The sequence below is a fragment of the Venustampulla echinocandica genome (assembly GCF_003357145.1).
Source record: "Venustampulla echinocandica strain BP 5553 chromosome Unknown scaffold_7, whole genome shotgun sequence".
NCBI classification, from domain to species: Eukaryota; Fungi; Ascomycota; class Leotiomycetes; order Helotiales; family Pleuroascaceae; genus Venustampulla; species Venustampulla echinocandica.
The window spans coordinates 1,334,383-1,351,685 of NW_022474212.1; the positions used below are offsets into that span (position 1 = coordinate 1,334,383).

Consider the following 17,303-nt stretch of genomic DNA (forward strand, 5'->3'; position numbering starts at 1 on the left):
TTGACAGTACAGTACACGTCCCCTTTCGATTATATAACCGATATCAGCACTCTCCTCATAAAACATAGTAACTAAAGTCGATTCCGTACGCAGGTACACGGGCCAGTAAATAGGCAGTTAGGTTGACAAACTTGGCAAGCAGGCAGTTTAGTATCTATGCACGTAGGCACGTAGATACATACCTTAGGTATATAGGTACTATAATAAGAGGCATATGACTGTTTACTTTATAATTACCTGTCTATTATTATAATGTATAGTTTTATAATTATTTAAATTTGTTAATGCCAGGCCTATATACAAAGTAGCAAAATAGAAATAACTAATTTTATAAATAAATAATAATTAATTTAACTTACAGAGTAGTAAGCGGATTAGTGTCTGCCGAAAAATCAAGCATCTACATAAACTCGACTACCTAGGTATGTATAGCACACCGCCAGCGTTTAATGATTAGGTTTATATTGCATTAGGTATTGTCTCTCTGTGAACCCAACTATCCAAACCTATTACCTCAAACTACTGTAGTAGGCTATTTTATTTAATACAGAATTAAAAACATCAGTAGCGGCGCAGCCACATGCAGTAGTTTTGGACATTTTGCCATGTTTTTTGTTTATTATTTTACATGATTCCTCGCTTGGCCCCTGAAGTGTTTAAAATCGCTCCGGTATCCCCTTGGTAAGACAATTGACGAAGAGTGGAGTGGTATTATACAGGATATAGAACCAGCAGCCATCGACCCTCCCGGATGCCCCCTTGGCAGCGGTCAAGACTGAGGCTTATTAGATATCGTACACCGTTCAGGATATACTTTACATCATTCCGCCCATACCACCCATTCCTAGAGAACTGTTAGCACCATGATATTTAACAAGGAGAGGTGTACTTACCACCCATACCTCCCATGCCTCCTCCCATGCCACCAGCTGGTGGACCCTTCTCCTCAGGTGCCTCGACAATCGCAACTTCAGTTGTACCAAGTAATGATGCAACACCGCTGGCATCAACCAAGCCGGTTCGCACAACCTTGAATGGATCGACAATACCAGCTGCAATCATATCAACATACTCGCCCTTGGCGCTATCAAATCCTTTGTTGAAGTCTGCTCCGAATTCATCCATAAGCTTGCCAATAACGACTGAGCCTTCGATTCCAGCATTCTCGACAATCATGCGGGCTGGCTTAGTGATAGCACTCTTGACGATGCTGACACCAAGTTGCTGGTCAAAGTTTGCTGGCTTGACGCCACCAAGGGCTTGACTAGCAGCCTTAAGAAGAGCAGTTCCACCACCGGGAAGAATACCCTCCTCAACGGCCGCACGTGTAGCGTTAAGGGCATCGACAAAGCGGTCCTTCTTCTCGCCAACCTCGACCTCTGATGATCCACCGACCTTGATGACAGCCACTCCTCCAGAAAGCTTCGCAAGACGCTCCTGAAGCTTCTCCTTCTCGTAATCGGAAGTGGTAGGATCACTCATCACTCCGCGGATCTGTTCACATCGCTGGCTGATAGCATCCTTGCTTCCCTCCCCGTTCAGAATGATAGTGTCCTCCTTTGTGATGGTGATGGATCCGGTAGAACCGAACATGTCGGGTGTCGCCTTTTCAAGCTTGATGTCCAACTCATCAGTAAAGACGGTAGCATTCGTGAGGATGCCGAGATCTCCGAGGATAGACTTGCGGTTATCACCGAAGCCGGGGGCTTTGACAGCGGCAACCTGTAGCTGACCACGAAGCTTGTTCAAGATACACACAGCAAGAGCTTCGCCATCAATATCCTCGGCGATAATTACCAAAGGTCGGCGGAGCTGGGTAGAAGCCTCAAGAGCTGGGATGATGTCCTGCACTGCGGAGATCTTCTTCTCGGATAAGAGGATCAATGGCTTCTCAAACTCAACCTTGTGGGTCTTGGTATCCGTAATGAAGTATGGGGATACGAAGCCGCGATCGAACCGCATGCCCTCCGTAACCTCAAGCTCATCCTCCATGGTCTTTCCCTCCTTGACAGTTATGACACCCTCCTTTCCGACCTTCTCCATAGCATTTGCAATCAGCTTGCCAATATGTGTATCGCCGTTGGCGGAGATGGTTGCCACCTGAGCAATCTCTTCGCTAGTGGTAATATCACGCTTGTTCTTCTGAAGGTATTCGACAACAGCTTCGACAGCAGCTTGGGTGCCTCGTCGCAGGTCCATTGGATTGCATCCAGCGGCAACATTCTTCACGGTCTCGGCGAAGATGGCGCGTCCAAGGACCGTAGCGGTTGTAGTTCCATCACCGGCGGTCTCGTTGGTCTTCGAAGCTACATCTTGGATAAGGCGAGCACCGAGATTTTCAAATTTGTCCTTAAGGGTGATCGCTCTTGCAACAGTCACACCATCTGAAAATTGTAAGCCACGTTCAGTAAAACAATAGGAGAACAATCAATACCAACCTTTCGTGATTTTGGGAGATCCATAACTTGACTCGATGAGCACATTCCGACCCTTTGGTCCCAAGGTTGTAGACACGGCTTTGGCCAAAGTCTCAACGCCCTTCAATAGCGACGCTCGAGCTTCAACGCCGAATTTAAGTTCCTAACCAAGTCATACATCGTCAGACCAACATAATCCACCTTTCCCCAAGACTGCATACAAAGGGCTGAGGAGTGGAAGCCTTGGTATCTAGTGGTGTCGACATTAACATACCTTGTGTGCGAAACGTAATTGCTGAGCATTGAAGCCAGCTGTGACGGGTCGAAGCTTCGAAGACGACCGGAGCGCTGAGCTCCTCGAGAGTGCACGCTGCATATTTAAAAGATTGTGATAATGGACGCTGCGTTAGAGGTACAATTACAAAGCAGAAGGCTCAGTATAGCAGATGTCGGAGGAAGATGGAGGATGGGGAATGCAGAGAGAGAAGAAAATGTAGTATGAGTTCTGGAAAGCTTCAATGATCTCAGAAAATATTTCCGGGGTCGAATCGAATCGAAGCACTGGAAGCTGGGAGAATTACGCTAGACTCAGGCGGGAATGGCGTGTTTTGCGGGCCGACCATTTCGCCAACCGACCTTTTCGCGACTTCTCGACTTCTTCAAACGAGTCGAAGACAATATCAATAGGCTTAGTTGGTGGGCATGGTCATATTATGGCTTGGTATTATAATTCCTTTACCTATTTTTTGCATCGCCGTTATCGTTGTCAATCCCATACTTCCACAACTCAATCAGCTGAAGAGCCCTAATCTTATGGACTGCGATCATTCTCTGCCGCAAGTAGCTGTACCAACAGCCTTCCAGTTAGTTCTAAGAAGTCGTCTGATTTAGCTTCCTGTTATAGCTTCAGATATGGGCCCCCAAGTGCTTGCTCTCTCCTGGCGCATTCTGACAAAGACAATGCCCGTCTCAACCTTCCCATGGCGCTCCAAGCCTGGCGCCACCCAAGCAGATTAATGTTCTCTCCCTCACAACTTCGTCAAGTGTTCCCATCAACCTAATGTCATCTTGACATTCCTCGAATGAGAGATCCATGGTTCAGCGGATAACCACATAGATCAGTGACATTAATCTTGTTACTTCCACCTGTAGTTGTCATTTGTTCCACGAAGACCATCGCAAGTTCCAATGGGCGATGCACCATACTTTAAGACCAGCGCGGAGAACATGGTGTTTCAACGCCGGAGTGCTTGCTAATCACTGGCTAGTGTCGTCACGATTGATCTGTACTAGTGCGTCCTGTAATTCAGGAAAGTCCGCGAGGCGCTGTACACATCTTGCTGGTCTATCTCTTGGTATTATCCGCTCATATTTGTCCCGATAAATGTTGAGCGCCATGGCATCGAAGGGGTCGACGCGATATGTATACTTCTCTGCGCTGAGCGGAAATGGTGGTTGAATATCCTGGGCAGTCTCAGCAAGTTGCTGTACGTATTCAACGAATTGCTGGACTTGGGACTCGGAAAGTTGGAAAATCCTGAAACCTCCAACGGGATGTAGAAAAGCACGCCTGCACTGCTATTTATTCAGCATGGAAAGAGGTGAAAGTCGAAGAAGACAAAAAGACTCAAAAGCACACTGGGCGTAAAGGAGGCGTTTCTTACATCTGTGCCAGATTCTCCCCTATCGAACAGCACCACGCCACCGAATAGGTGATACTCAGCCCAATATCCCACCACATCCGCTACACCTTTGGGGTATTGTTGCAAATCATGGTAATCTTCATGCATAAAATCTGTCGACCGTCCTTCAAGCGCTGCAAGCCGTTGCTCGAGACCTTGTCCTTCTCGGCGGAGACCTGGCTGAGTATTGATGTAGACAAGTGCGGCGATATCGTGGCAAGCAACAGCTATCATCTCCAACAACCGCATATAAAATTCTCGAGACCCCGGTAGAGCGCCCTGGTAAGCTTGGGCTAACTACTCAATCCGTCAGAATCAGCTGTTATAAATGGGGATATTTGAACCGACCTTAGCATGGACCCGAGTGATGTATGTGTTAAAATGTTCTCGAAGTCCACTTGCAGCTTCCATTGCTTCCGGGGAGGAAGAAGTATTGTCACCGATTTCCTTGCTATATGTTGGAAAGTATCCGACATCGTCTCGCGTGGGTAGGCCATCGATAATCTGTGCGAAGGTACGCTCTGCAAGCGTCGTGGACAAGATGCTGCTTAGAGTGAGACTGAAAGCGAAGAGGTGATTAGTTTGTAGGTCATCTACAGAAACCTTTACTGTCTGCTCGGCCGCTGACATATTGGCATAGCAAGCAGCACAGCGCGGGGTGGGTGCGTAAGAAAATGCCTGAGCCACGTGGCGTGGCCTGGGCGGCTGGAGCTTAGGTTGAACTCAACAGCTCCTTCAGAGCCAACCATTGTATCTTCAAACAAGACGAAATAAATCGGGACTCTCTGAGACAAGGCAAGGTGCAGTCTCGAAAAAAGAGACGGCATTTAATCATACTGGTAATTCCATCACTCCTTTCTTTAATGTATTTAGCGTCCATTTCTTGGATAACTGGAGATATTCGAGATTCACAATGTTCAAAGACTACCTAGGTACCTAGGTAGGTACCTTAAGTATGCAGGACTCATGAAATAAATTGGGCATCATGCTCTAAGAGATTCCGCCACCTCAAAACCGACATTCCCGCTGAGGCAAAAGTTCATCTTCGCACTTTGTTCTAGAGGTTCATCCTTGGCAAGCTTCAATTGTGTATAATGCCCATAAACCCCCTACTTCTCTGATAAAGACACAGCGTTCATGCGAGACAATATTAATCTGGTTTGATTCTCGTTTCCCCAGTTTTTGCGGAGAAGTACGTCTGATATTTACTTAGGCCCTTTGTCTATATTTTTTATAATATGGTCCGAGAATAGCTTGAGTACCAATGACTCTTAATTTATGCAACCTTTATAAATTATTACAAACTGAACCTCTCGCTATTGGGGTCACTGCTCTTGGTGAGAACCCCAAGAACTATGACTCAAATTGAGAATAGGGCTAACTTGTTCAAATATAGCCTTTAGGGGCCCGAACTCATGTTGGGTTCGGACGATCGATCACTGCCTTGTCATGCTGTCGGCCTGTGCCATCAGCTGCCGCTGATTAGACAACTTTGGCCACAAAATTTATGGCCAGAGTTTAACTCCCCGGAAGCCGATAATCCAAAATCAATATGTCAAGGGATCCGCCCACAATCAGTTCAATTCGAATAATTCGCCTAAACTTACAACTAACTTCGCGGTCGAGACAAAACTTTGCCAATAGATGGTTTTTATGGAAAGGCCGTCGCACATAACATTTATTTGCCCGCTCCACACGAGTTAAGATGGCGACCTTGCCCCTTAATAAAATTGGAAGGAGCCCCCTATGTCCTATACACCGGTCCGTCGGATCAGTTATCATGTCAACCAATGCTGAAATATCAGTAAGGAACATCAATATGAAAACACAAGTCATCCTTTTCCTCACCCAGCTCGAAACCAAGCCGTCATATTTAGGGCCGCCATGGAATTTGGAAGGCCGTATTTGCCAACGCGAGACTCGATTATTACGCTGATCAAATTTGTTATGCTCCACCTCTTTACAATCTAAGGCAAACCTACTCCTGCCCTGCGGCTTGCCATTAAACCTAACTTCTTCTGTGGTGGAACTGGAATGAATAAACCTGTTGATTTGAGCACAAACAATGGAAATATCCGTTTTTGGTTGGAAGTTAATGCCTACCCGTATATATCTGGACCTACAGATTTCGCCCTGTTAAAGGTTTCAAGCACGGCATTATCATGATTGGGATGTCACTCGGTATTGGCTGACAAAGTCATTATGGTTCTATGGGATTCTAGGTACATTCCCGTTCAGTCGTCCAACTTTTGGATAGAAACCATCGGGAAGTCGAACGAAACTTTGGACCCTAGTCTCTGGGAGGCGACCGGTGACGCCGCAGAAACCGGTCAAATGGGCAAATTCTTGAAGTTCGCCATTCAAACCTTGAGACGATGAAGCGCGAGGACATAACAGGAAGAAAGACAGGAGAAACGCTAGTTATTGCTTTTGCTGGTGATGGGCAGTAAAATGGGGGCCGAAGCCAACGAAGTGAAGTTTTTGCCAATCTCAGGCCGGCAACACATCCAAACCACGCCATCAAATGGTTATCACGAAATGCGATTTCCAACAGATAAGCGACGGAGAAGAGCGAAGCAAGAGCATGAGGGCTAAATGCCTAAAAATGGGTGTTAATACAGTCAAGAATCGAATTCATTGAGTTCCCTAGCAAGGTGCTAGCTGAACTATTATGCGAAATGTCTGTGATGATTCCGCAACTGCACGCGGTAATTAGAAGAAACTGGAACCGTATGACGGGTGTTTCCCCGAGGAAATACCATTGCCACCATCAGTAGTCGGAGGGGTGCGAGTGGGGAAGCTGCGGTGCGGTGGCGATTGCATCAGCATGTCATCTACGTCGAAAAGGCAGGTCTGCCCAGAAGGAGTCCACTGCACAGAGCTAGGGCTGGAGCATGTCCTCGAAGACATGTCGTCGGGATGGGCATTTTTGTATTTTGTCATGGTACTGCCCACTGCGTTGCTGCTGGTACGATGACTGGTTGGTGTACTGTGGACATGAGCATCATTACCATTCCCTTCGGCGTCTTCCCAACCCTGATTCAATAGTGTGGGATGGTATGAAGCACTGCTAGGCCAAGAATTGCCATGTATCGAGTTTGGAAAGTCGACCAAGCTATCATCGCTGTATAGCGGCATTTGGTATGAATAATTAGGAAGTCCATGCGACTGCGATGCACTGGTACTGTGACGGCCATTCCAATGGGACGCCATGCTGGTGGCGGCCGACTGAAAATTACTCAAGTTAGGCACTCCATACCCTCCATTCATAGGAGCCTGACGGGCGGCGAAGTTCAAGCTTGTCAGAGGATTCTGCTGGATGAGAGCGTTCATTGGATCCAGATCGTAAGGCTTTGTTGCAGAATTCGAACTGCCAGTACGAGCATGGAGACTTCTCGACATAAGCGGGAAGGATTTACCATACTTGACTTGTCCCTGGTCATACCTAATGAGGGGCTCCATCTTTGGTGGAGGATTTCGGGGTTTATTATCGGCCGTGTTCTTGGCGTTAGGCTTGGGGGTGTACATTTGCTCATTTCTCATCAGCTCAGCTCTTGTACCAGAGGTTGGTGCATCGGCCCTTCCGTTTGAGTATTGACCAACATTGCCATGCCTCAATTTTGCGACCTTCTTGCTCCTCAGTATGGAAGGGCTAACGTCGAGCAATTCATCTTCTGACCCGTTACTGAACGAGTGTTTGAGACTTCCGTGCTGCACTGGTGTCTCGATCAACTTCGCGGGAGTTCCGCCTGAAACTCCCGCTGGGAAGCGCGCAAGTATGCTAGGGTCGAGACAGAGCTTAACGATGGGAAGAGCGCTTGCTGGAGGTGTCATAAGGCCATCGTCGCTGGAGTAGGACTTTGCTGGAGTGGCAGGAGAATCTCTTTCGTTGCCGCCGAGGGCTTCATTGCTGGTTTTAGCTTCATTTCCGGGTTCATCGTCGCTGCTGGACTGATCATGCTCCGACTCCGACTGATATTCCACCTTGATAGGTGTTCTGGTCGATCGTCGACGAGGGGCCTTAGGTTTCTGGGTCGCCTTAGGGTCATAGTCATCGTCCGAATCAAGCTCAGTGGCACCAACTTCTTGGACATTGGTAGTGGTAGCATCGGCCTTGCCTTTCGTCGCACGCTTCGCCTTCGACGGCGGCCGGTTAGCCTTACGTGCATTGGCAATGCTGCGGTCTTCTTGAAGCTTCTTAGGGAGACGGCTGCGGCGCCCACCCCCAGACTGCTTGATGTTGGCTGACTCGGAGTTGAACGGTTCATCACCAGTCGGTTCAGTCTTTATCTCTGTCTGTTGCTGCCTTCTCCGGCGGTAGTTTCCTGACCCGCGAACGACACCTGGGACCACAAGATTTTCCTTACGGTCCTCGATAGTTTCGTTCCAGTCAACGATGCGAGTTGCTATGGGAGACTCCTCATCCATGTCACGAATGTACCCCCTAATTCTTGGATCCTGAGCAGTACCCAGCTTGCCCAGTAGAGGCGGAACCATGTGGCCTTCACTAACTATAACGTCTCGCAATCTGTTTAGATGTTGGACGGCCGCAGTACCACTTGAGCCAGGAGTCAGACGTTTCACCACCTTATCCCAGGGGATCGGTAGCCCGGCACGCTGACATTCATATTGCACATGCAGAAGCAACTTTTCGATCATTCGAGGCCCTAGGAGCGAAGAAGTCAGTTAAGCCTTGTACTATATATCCATATGTACGTGACGCGGTGTAGCTTGCACTTGTGAGCAACTTCTATGAGTGAGAGTTGAGAAACTAAATAGGACGACGCATAAGGGAGTGGATGACCTACGATGCCACATCACAAGTTGGCGACCTACGAAGCGGCCATTTGGGTGAGGACGCCCAGTCCTAGCTCGGGATGGTCTTGCTATTTGAGAACGCTGGATTTGCTTGTTATTGGTGCCAGGATCGAATTCATCGGTATCGTAACCCGCGTCATCACCAATGTCATTATCATTATCATCACTATCAGAAGTATCGGCACCCGGAGAGTCGGCTTTCCTGTTCTGAATAGTCTTGACCGCAGTTGATTGCTCGGAAGGTTCTACTATGGTGTCTGCAGTTTTGTTATTAAAGTGGCCTACGGCCGTTTAGGGCTTGATTATGACAGGGTATCGGATATTTGGGGATGGGGGCTCACTCGCAGAACCTCTTTTGTCCAACTTGCACGCCATTTGTGGAGTCATAACCTTATCAGCGGAATTGCCCCCGATGCAGGCCATTGTGGTGTATAGGTCGAAGCACCCACAAAGAAGAAATGTGATGGCTATCAGCGCTGCTTTGTGCTAAATTTCATCGGTGATTCTGCTTCAAACCGACCATCGTTAGCACTATTGACTTTGTTTCCCAAGAAAGACGTGCAAGAAATATGTGCATCAAATGGATGCCATCTGCCATGGGACGGGGATGGGAGAAAATTGACTTATTATTGAGAATAGATGCAAGCTTTGAAGCGATTTTGCCTGATTCTAAACGCACTGCGTTTTGTCCAAACTGTGCACGTGGAGGTCGCGATGCGTCGACGAGGTTCACCAGAGCTGGCTTCCCAACACCTCAAAAGCCATATGCCGTGTGGTCCAGCGAACTTGAAAGCTATTTGCGCCCGCAGAAGCGCGTGAGCGGGCTGGTGTTGTTAGCTAATTTTGACCGATGCAGAGTCCCCTTCTCTCGCTTTGTTGCAGGTCGAGGCCTGAACTATCTATGGTGTCTCCAATAGCCCGCGCCAGTAGTAGGAGTAGCTTTGATGGGGAGGGGAGATCGATCTGGCCAAATAGACCGTGACTAGCCCGTCAAGATACGATACTCGAGCTTGATCGATTACTCCATCGCTAGAGCTGATTCTTCCTTCAAGGAGACTTAAGTGACTTGGGATAGTGTAAGGGATATGAGGTTGATTGAGATGTGTAGGAGGAATTCCGTAACAAGACGCATGGACATAGGGTATCGCGCACTCTGGAAGGTGAGGACGTACCTATGTAGGAGCCGAAGGGCAGAGCCAGATGGTCTCTAAGCGCTTTGGAGCGGTTGTGATCCGATCTTGCTAGACACAATATGCTGAGCTTGAAAGGGGGGCCGTTGCCAAGAGCAACCGAAGAATAGTGTTATCGAAACACGCGAGTGGGCATCGCTATCGAGAGCAATCGATGGCGATGGAACCGTGGATTGGGGGATTGTCTCGGTACCCTTTGGCCAAAGGAACCTTCTTGAATCTGATGTAGTCTTTTCAAGAATGTTTCAACCCTTGGTTTCCCTGTTTAGAGTCCAATTCACCATATGTTGTACCTCAATATCCTATTGCCAATTGGATTTACTTCGACTTCTGATGCCCCTGCCTAAGCTGTTCTATGTACAACATCAATATTTGATGCCAAGGAAGATAGCAATCCTCCAGCTACTTGCTATGGAGTTGCAGATTCTCGAACGTCTACACACGGCACGGCTCGCAATCCCAAGTATTTGTGACCAAGAAGACGATATGGACATGGGAATATACCCCTGGGCCACATTTTGATGGACTCCAAACTCCCGGGATTGGTATACCTCAGGTACCTACTAGCCATAGCACACCGGCTTGTGGGCAGGAGCAGCAGACTCCAGCTTACGCAAATCGCTATTTTAAGCTAAATGTTATCTGATCCGGGATATGTGTCTGGAGAATATGGGTAAACTAGCAGCTTTATTCTGGAGGCCTTGACAATTCTAAAAGCCTATCTCAGACCCCAGGTATTTCTACTCAATCTTACTGAGGGGTCTCACTTATACCATTCGAGCGAATTATACTAGCTTGCAAACATCATTCATTTCTATTGGCTTAATTTCATGTCCACCGCAGAGCTTTTAGAAAAGTATATATCCCAGCAGAAGGTATCGAACCATCACTAGGATATCCTATGGATGTATCGAGGAAAATCAAATTACATAAATGCCAGTAGGAGCACTCTCGAAAATCCGGCCGTGGTTATAAGATAGTGGTAGACCATCCCAATTTGACAGCATCATAACCGTGCCCGATACTATACGAGTTGCTTAAAGCAATTCCGCGTTCTCATCCGTGTCGCACAGGTCCGAACTTGTAGCATCACTCAACTCTCCGAAGTCGTCCAAATCATCTGCATCAAAACCGCCAGCCACGAACCTTGGATCAAGAGTCTGTGTTACACCCTGTTGCAAACTTCTAGCAGTAAAGTTGCGATGTTTGCCGCTCAGGCCTTTTGCGCTCTGTCCTTGGCCAATGTTTCTGTCGCCAGGCTCTTTGCTCTCCTCTCGCAAGTGGGGACCTAGTTTATCCTCATCCTTGTATGGATTATCCAGCACAACGGTAGATTTGGGCAGGCCCTCATGCTTTTGATCTTTCTCTGGTAGCTCAGGCTTAGAACCCGGAATCCCGCCAGGAATTGGCTTCAAGGCATCGAACTCGGTTGAGATGTTTCCACGAGCTGCTCCTTGTTCATTTTTGAGCTCAGTCTGTGTTGGTTGGATATCCGCAGATTTTGGTACAGGGCGCTTTTTAATCTCGATTATCTTCAATGCCGATCTTGGGTATCTTGTTATGGTCATAGCTGTAGCGGTTTCGATCGTAACTTCCTCTCCCTCTCCATATTCCATCTGATTGATATTGTTCGGGACTGTTTCGAGCCACTTCTTATACTCAGATAGTTTATCGACGCCTGGAGTGCGCTTAACAGGAAGGCCCATCTTGATAGAGTTTTGACGTCGCCCTTTCCGGGGGCCCGCTTTCTCTGCGGATGTGAGAGAAGAAGCCTCCAAATTAGAGCCCGCTACTTTGTCAAGAGTTGCCAATCTGGGCTCTTTAGTCGGCACTGTTTTCTTCCATGACTGCTTCCCGGAGCGGCCCTCATGGTCAAGTCCATTATCGAGGGATGAATTATTCGCCTATGCAGAGGTAACGACTGTCAGCAAAGGGTGTGTTGCAAGTCAAGAAGGCAATACGTCGAGCCGTCAAGATTGTTGTAACTGTGTAGCTCGCCCTTCGACTTTCTTGTTCAAGATCTAGGGACTAGGTGTCGACGAAAGGGATACAAAACGGTACCGAAACCGTGAAGGAGGGGAAACTCACAAGCTGATCTTTGGTATCTGGAACTCCATATTTTGTCTTGCTAAGTGTTACAACTTCTTCTTGGTGCTTAGGGTGCGATGGCTTGTGCTTGGTGAATCTTTTGGTTACACCCTCTAGCATGGAATGTCCGCTTGCTCATGGTCAGTCAAAGGTGACGTGATAAGGTCTGGGAGAACCGGCAGGTAACTCACGACTTGTCTAAGAAGCCTTCCCAACGCTTCAATTCAGATCGTCTGGTGTCCTCTTCGTCCAAATCATCTGACTCTTCTGCTGGAGGGAATCTCAGCAAGGCAGATGGTTTAGCCCCAGATGGAGGTACGACTCCATGAATCACTTCGCTGCCGGTGCTGCTTTCGCGGATGGGTGCTGGTACGCGTTCCAGAGTGGTTTTCAAGGGAGCATCGCCGGGCTCTGTCGTCTGTGGCATCATATATGTTCTGTTAGTGTCAATGGAACTGTGCAAGATGTCTTTCGTCGATCAAGCGTGTTCAGGATCTTTCGAGACCTTATAGATTTTACGAATATCGCTTAAATAGGACGAAGGTCAACAAGACTATCACGAGGTATATCTTTAGCCTTACTCTTATCGGTCACCGCCTCGGCTGCCTAATTCAAGTTATTGCAGTGGAGGCGTTTCAAATACTCACCTTGCTTTGGGACGTAGAAGTTCGAGAATGATATAGTAACTTATTCTTCCTATCTAAAATTCTCCAAGGCTGTTCTCTCATAGGCCAGAATGCGGGGTTTATGCACTATTCTACCATACTTTTTATATAGTAATAATTGATTATAGGATATAGAAACCTCTCACAACACACAAACGCCCCTGGTTGATTCCAAAGGATACTCAGTCCTTAAAAAGCCGCTATGGTAGTGATTGTTTAGCGTTGAGAACCCAACAAACTCCTCCAAAATAATTCTCTCTCGCCCCATTGCCCTTCTGTGCATGCCCTATCCCTCTGCCCTTTGCTATCGAAGTCTGGAGTTTGATCTACTGTTCAATCTCCTAGTACATATTAGTCAGAGCAGCCTTCCTAGAACTTCAACACGCTTGTTGACCATCTGTTCCACTCAACTTTGCTAGTCAACGGATCTTATTGCAACATTAATTCTCTCGAGATTGCAACTTTGAGAAAGGCTTTGCTGTTAGATGAAAGGTAGACAGATCATGCGACACTCCTTTTCGGGATATGCGCCCCTGAACAGCTGTTTCTCGCATATATTCAACTCGTTCCTACTTATTTGGGGATGGTATCAAAGCAATTACAAAATTTGAGAGGTAATTTGGAGATTCATTCCCTATCTACCTACCAATGACGCCTTGTCGAATAATGCGTGCGAGTTAGTAATTGGATCTCCCACCACAGAACAGCTTAAAATGCCAAAGGAAAGTCCTACCCATCAACACTAACGTTAAGCACATTTCCAAAGGCTGCAACTGAGCAAGATTGTGCTGAAAGACCGTATTTTAGGTTTGATGAAAGATGAGAACGAAGTTATCTTATGCGAGTCACATGTATCTGGTTGGCCGCCACGTCGAAGTGAAAGAATCAAGCTAAGTTCGCCTCATAACCACAGAAGAACGCCGCCAAATATGCCTTAAAACCACACGACCGTTGATTATCTCGTACATTCTATATCCCAATATTACCCAGTAAAGCGCCCCTCAATCCGTCACACCTTGCCCCTACTCCAGAATAACAAGGCTTTCAGCGCGGCCTTGGTTACTAGGAGGATGTTGCATCGTTGGCTGGTATTGGAAGCTCTGGCCTTCAAGCCTCGGGATATAGTGCATGGTCGAACCCCCGGATACAGGCATTGCATTGGAAATATGGGTGTATGCAGTTCTGATGCTGTACGGCGGTCGTGAGGGGATTCCCAACATGCCATGATGCCCTTCCAATGGTCCTACATAGCCAGTGGAGCTGCCGCTATGGTCACTATCGTTGTAATCAGGGTCAGAACCCAGAGCGGGGTTGTCGTCAAATGCTGAAGATGTATCATAGTACTGCATCAAGTCGGCCGCTTGCTCCATGTTCAAATGTCGCTGGATTTCGGTGCCATCTTCGACCTTGAAGTTCCGCTCAGCTTCAGGTTCGGCGTTGACAACTTTTTCCTTGTTCATACTCCGACGCTTCAGGTCAAATGTTTCCTCGTCATGGCTGCCGCTCTTGCTAGAATCTTCATCAAACTCGTCCATCATCTTTCTCTTTTTTGCGGCGAGGCCTGATACGACAGCGGAAGAGCGACGCTCTGTTTTCGTGCGGGGTGCGTACGTGGCCGGTTTGATCGTTGCCGCATTTGAAGCGATGCCGTGGGCCCGCATCATACGCTCATATCGCTTGGCACTGTTTCCTTGTGAGCAATGCTTCTCAGCTTCGAGACATGAAATATTTTGAGATTCGCGAGTTGGCAAGATCGAAACGATAGAGGAGTGAAAAAGGGTGAACATACGCTGCTCCCTTAGTAACTATGCCACATTCTTTTGCCACTTCACCAAAGTCGACCTAATACGTATCAAAGTAAGCTGGGCTGCTCTGCAGGAAAGGGGATGCTGCTATGTCGAGGAGAGTAGGAGATCTCACCTTGCCGTTGTTGCTGTACCTGATACAGGAAATGAGAAACTTGAATTGTTCTTCGTTGGATGCGGGTGCCATGACTGTGTATAATGCTTGTTGGAATATCCGAGGACGTGTTGACTTCTAGGCTTTTGATGTGAGAAGGTTATTGAAGCCGTCAAGGAGCAGAGTTGGGTGAGGGAGAAGGTCTTGATCAACCAGGAGTTGACAGTCTGACCTTTAAAGATGGAAGTAATGAGGACACTGCTCCGATGGAAGACTGGGAAGAGACTGCCAGGTCTGAAAACGATGGTGAGGCAAACAACGTCCCAGTTTAATATCTACTTGTGGTGGGCTAAATTTCAAGAATGACGGGTGGTTGATTTATGGTCAGTGGGATGGTTTGATTGTTCTCTTTGAGTTTCTGTGAATTGAGGTTTGAATTCTGGGGGCTGAAAAGGGTTAATAGCGGGCAATGAGTCTCTGGCGGCATGTTGCAGTCAAAGAGAATTTACCAAGAGACCTCAAGCAGGCAGCCGGTCTTTGATGTTGCAAGTCTTCACACTTTCAACAAATTCGCATCACTCCACAGGATCATAAATCTTGTTATCTCATAACTCCTCAGAGAATTTTGGATTTGCTGGAAACCTGATTATCTGAACATCCACGCTCAGGAACAGGTGGAATATGCCTCCTTTCCTTCCTCTACCGGTAACAAACCCAAGTTCCACATCGAAATAGGTCCCAGACTACGCAATGATAACACCTAGAACGATGATGTGGGTGAATAACTTATGCACCTACAAGAGTCTCTCTCGTCAGCCACTACCTTAGACAATGGTTCTAATAAAATGAGCGCTATAAAAGAACTAACGTGAGAAGCAAGATCTTTTGAGCCGGGCCGAGATCTACGCATCTTCCTCATCGGAGTAAGATGTAGTGATTGGGGTAGTAGCTATGTTGTCATCGTAATCATTCTGGATTTTCCAGGTACGCCATTCCTCGACTGTGATTTCGTGCGTGTGGGCCTTGTAAAGCTCCTCCTCAGTGGCATCGGGGGGAAACTCGTAGCCAGGAGGGAAGGTAGCCTCGACCCCGAACATCGTTGAGGTGAAGCCAGCAGGAAAGGGTTCATTGACGGGAGCGAGAGCTTCAGACTTGCCAGTACGTTCCATTTCATGACCGTGATCGTAGTCATGATCTTCCTCGTCTTCTTCCTTCATGTTCAAATCAAACTTCTCATCCTCGCTCTCGATCTCCGGTTCTTTCTTAATAACTTTGCGGGCCGTGCCTTTCTTCATACCGGCGGCAGCTTTCTTAGGAGCAGCGCGAGCGCCAGGAGTCTTCTTTGCCTTTGGGGCGGTCTTCTTTTTGGCTCCACCGATCTCTTCACCATCACTGTTTTCAGCGCCATCAGGTTTAGCTGTATCACAGGAGGCGCTATTGTTGCCAGCGTTGGCCTTGAGCTTTTCGAAGAGCTTCTTGCAAGAAGTGCGGGCATTTCTGGCGTATTTGTGGCCACAGAGTCTTGCAACCTCATCGAAAGAGACCTGGATATTCATATTAGTTCTTGTATTATTAGTTGATTCAGAGAAGTTGGGTGGGAAAATGAGATATCATATTCGTGGGGATACTCAAACAACTGAAGGTGATGGTGACGGGTGCCACTACACGTTGACAACGAGGGAAGAGCCACTTACATTGGGGACATCACCCATCAATGATACAACAGCACTGAGCATTTGAGTCTCCTTTGGGGTGAGGCCGATCATTGTTTCTTCCTTGGGAGGCATTTTTACTGGGCGTCCAGAGTCTGTCTATCATCAGCTTCACTTCCCAAAGCTTGCAGAATATTTCGCTAGAAAGGTATTTTCAGCCAACATACTTACTTCAAGTACGGGTCTCTATTCTGATTGTGCTTCAAGTTGGATGAGGTACTGAATGCTATCGGGGGTCAAACTGTTGATGTTTTGTTAGGGAGGGATAGGAGGAGCGAAGGATTGTGTTGATGCCAACGGTGAAAGCTCGGATAAGCGAGAAACGCGAAAAGAGCAATGGATACTCACCTTCATGCAAGAGCTAGTTTCCAAAATTACTCTGGTTACATTTGATTCATATTCGATCTTCGATCTCTAAGCTGCCAAATGGGGTGGAGCGGCATAGGTTTCTGTTTATCTGCTACTACACTCCATCCGAGTATCCCATTTCTTTGATATAAAATGGCCATATTTTATGATATTAATGCTCTCGTGGGAATGTCAGTGTGGAGAGGTACTTTTCATAGATGTCCTTTATTGTCTAAGTATTATCCTCCCAAGTTCCCACCAGCTCTGAGAATCACTGCGTAAGAACAAAGTGCTGTGAAATGAAGACCGGGATTCAAGACTCAACCGATGTATCCTCCTGCCCCTTTAGACAAAAGACCAGCACGACCCCAGGCAGCCCAACCATAAACTAGAGACTTGACAAGTCTAATCCCTAGCAACGCAAGCGGAGAAGGAAATGGAAGTGTAATTCGGCCGGTCGGGAACTGCAAGCGAGGGAGCATAT

General features: G+C 47.4%; 6 protein-coding genes across 6 annotated transcripts; all 6 read right to left on the minus strand.

Annotated features, from left to right (window-relative positions):
- Positions 1 to 815: 815 nt before the first annotated feature.
- Positions 816 to 2,793, minus strand: BP5553_08363 (putative heat shock protein 60; the record flags this gene model as incomplete). The annotated part of the gene is made up of 4 exons (XM_032016986.1): positions 816 to 844; positions 894 to 2,384; positions 2,439 to 2,580; positions 2,692 to 2,793. 4 exons carry the CDS (start codon positions 2,791 to 2,793, stop codon positions 816 to 818), a joined length of 1,764 nt encoding a protein of 587 aa, XP_031867277.1.
- An 881-nt stretch (positions 2,794 to 3,674) lies between these two features.
- Positions 3,675 to 4,729, minus strand: BP5553_08364 (Uncharacterized protein; the record flags this gene model as incomplete). Its single annotated transcript, XM_032016987.1, has 3 exons — positions 3,675 to 3,992; positions 4,082 to 4,396; positions 4,448 to 4,729. 3 exons carry the CDS (start codon positions 4,727 to 4,729, stop codon positions 3,675 to 3,677), a joined length of 915 nt encoding a protein of 304 aa, XP_031867278.1.
- Positions 4,730 to 6,811: 2,082 nt separating this feature from the next.
- BP5553_08365 (uncharacterized protein) lies at positions 6,812 to 9,340 on the minus strand (the record flags this gene model as incomplete). The annotated part of the gene is made up of 3 exons (XM_032016988.1): positions 6,812 to 8,766; positions 8,908 to 9,174; positions 9,259 to 9,340. The coding sequence occupies 3 exons, from the start codon at positions 9,338 to 9,340 to the stop codon at positions 6,812 to 6,814; spliced, it is 2,304 nt and encodes a 767-aa protein (XP_031867279.1).
- A 1,804-nt stretch (positions 9,341 to 11,144) lies between these two features.
- BP5553_08366 (uncharacterized protein) lies at positions 11,145 to 12,622 on the minus strand (the record flags this gene model as incomplete). Its single annotated transcript, XM_032016989.1, has 3 exons — positions 11,145 to 12,011; positions 12,196 to 12,325; positions 12,387 to 12,622. 3 exons carry the CDS (start codon positions 12,620 to 12,622, stop codon positions 11,145 to 11,147), a joined length of 1,233 nt encoding a protein of 410 aa, XP_031867280.1.
- A 1,260-nt stretch (positions 12,623 to 13,882) lies between these two features.
- On the minus strand, positions 13,883 to 14,852 carry BP5553_08367 (uncharacterized protein; the record flags this gene model as incomplete). Its single annotated transcript, XM_032016990.1, has 3 exons — positions 13,883 to 14,543; positions 14,650 to 14,702; positions 14,781 to 14,852. The coding sequence occupies 3 exons, from the start codon at positions 14,850 to 14,852 to the stop codon at positions 13,883 to 13,885; spliced, it is 786 nt and encodes a 261-aa protein (XP_031867281.1).
- An 809-nt stretch (positions 14,853 to 15,661) lies between these two features.
- BP5553_08368 (uncharacterized protein) lies at positions 15,662 to 16,546 on the minus strand (the record flags this gene model as incomplete). Its single annotated transcript, XM_032016991.1, has 2 exons — positions 15,662 to 16,303; positions 16,454 to 16,546. 2 exons carry the CDS (start codon positions 16,544 to 16,546, stop codon positions 15,662 to 15,664), a joined length of 735 nt encoding a protein of 244 aa, XP_031867282.1.
- Positions 16,547 to 17,303: the final 757 nt, after the last annotated feature.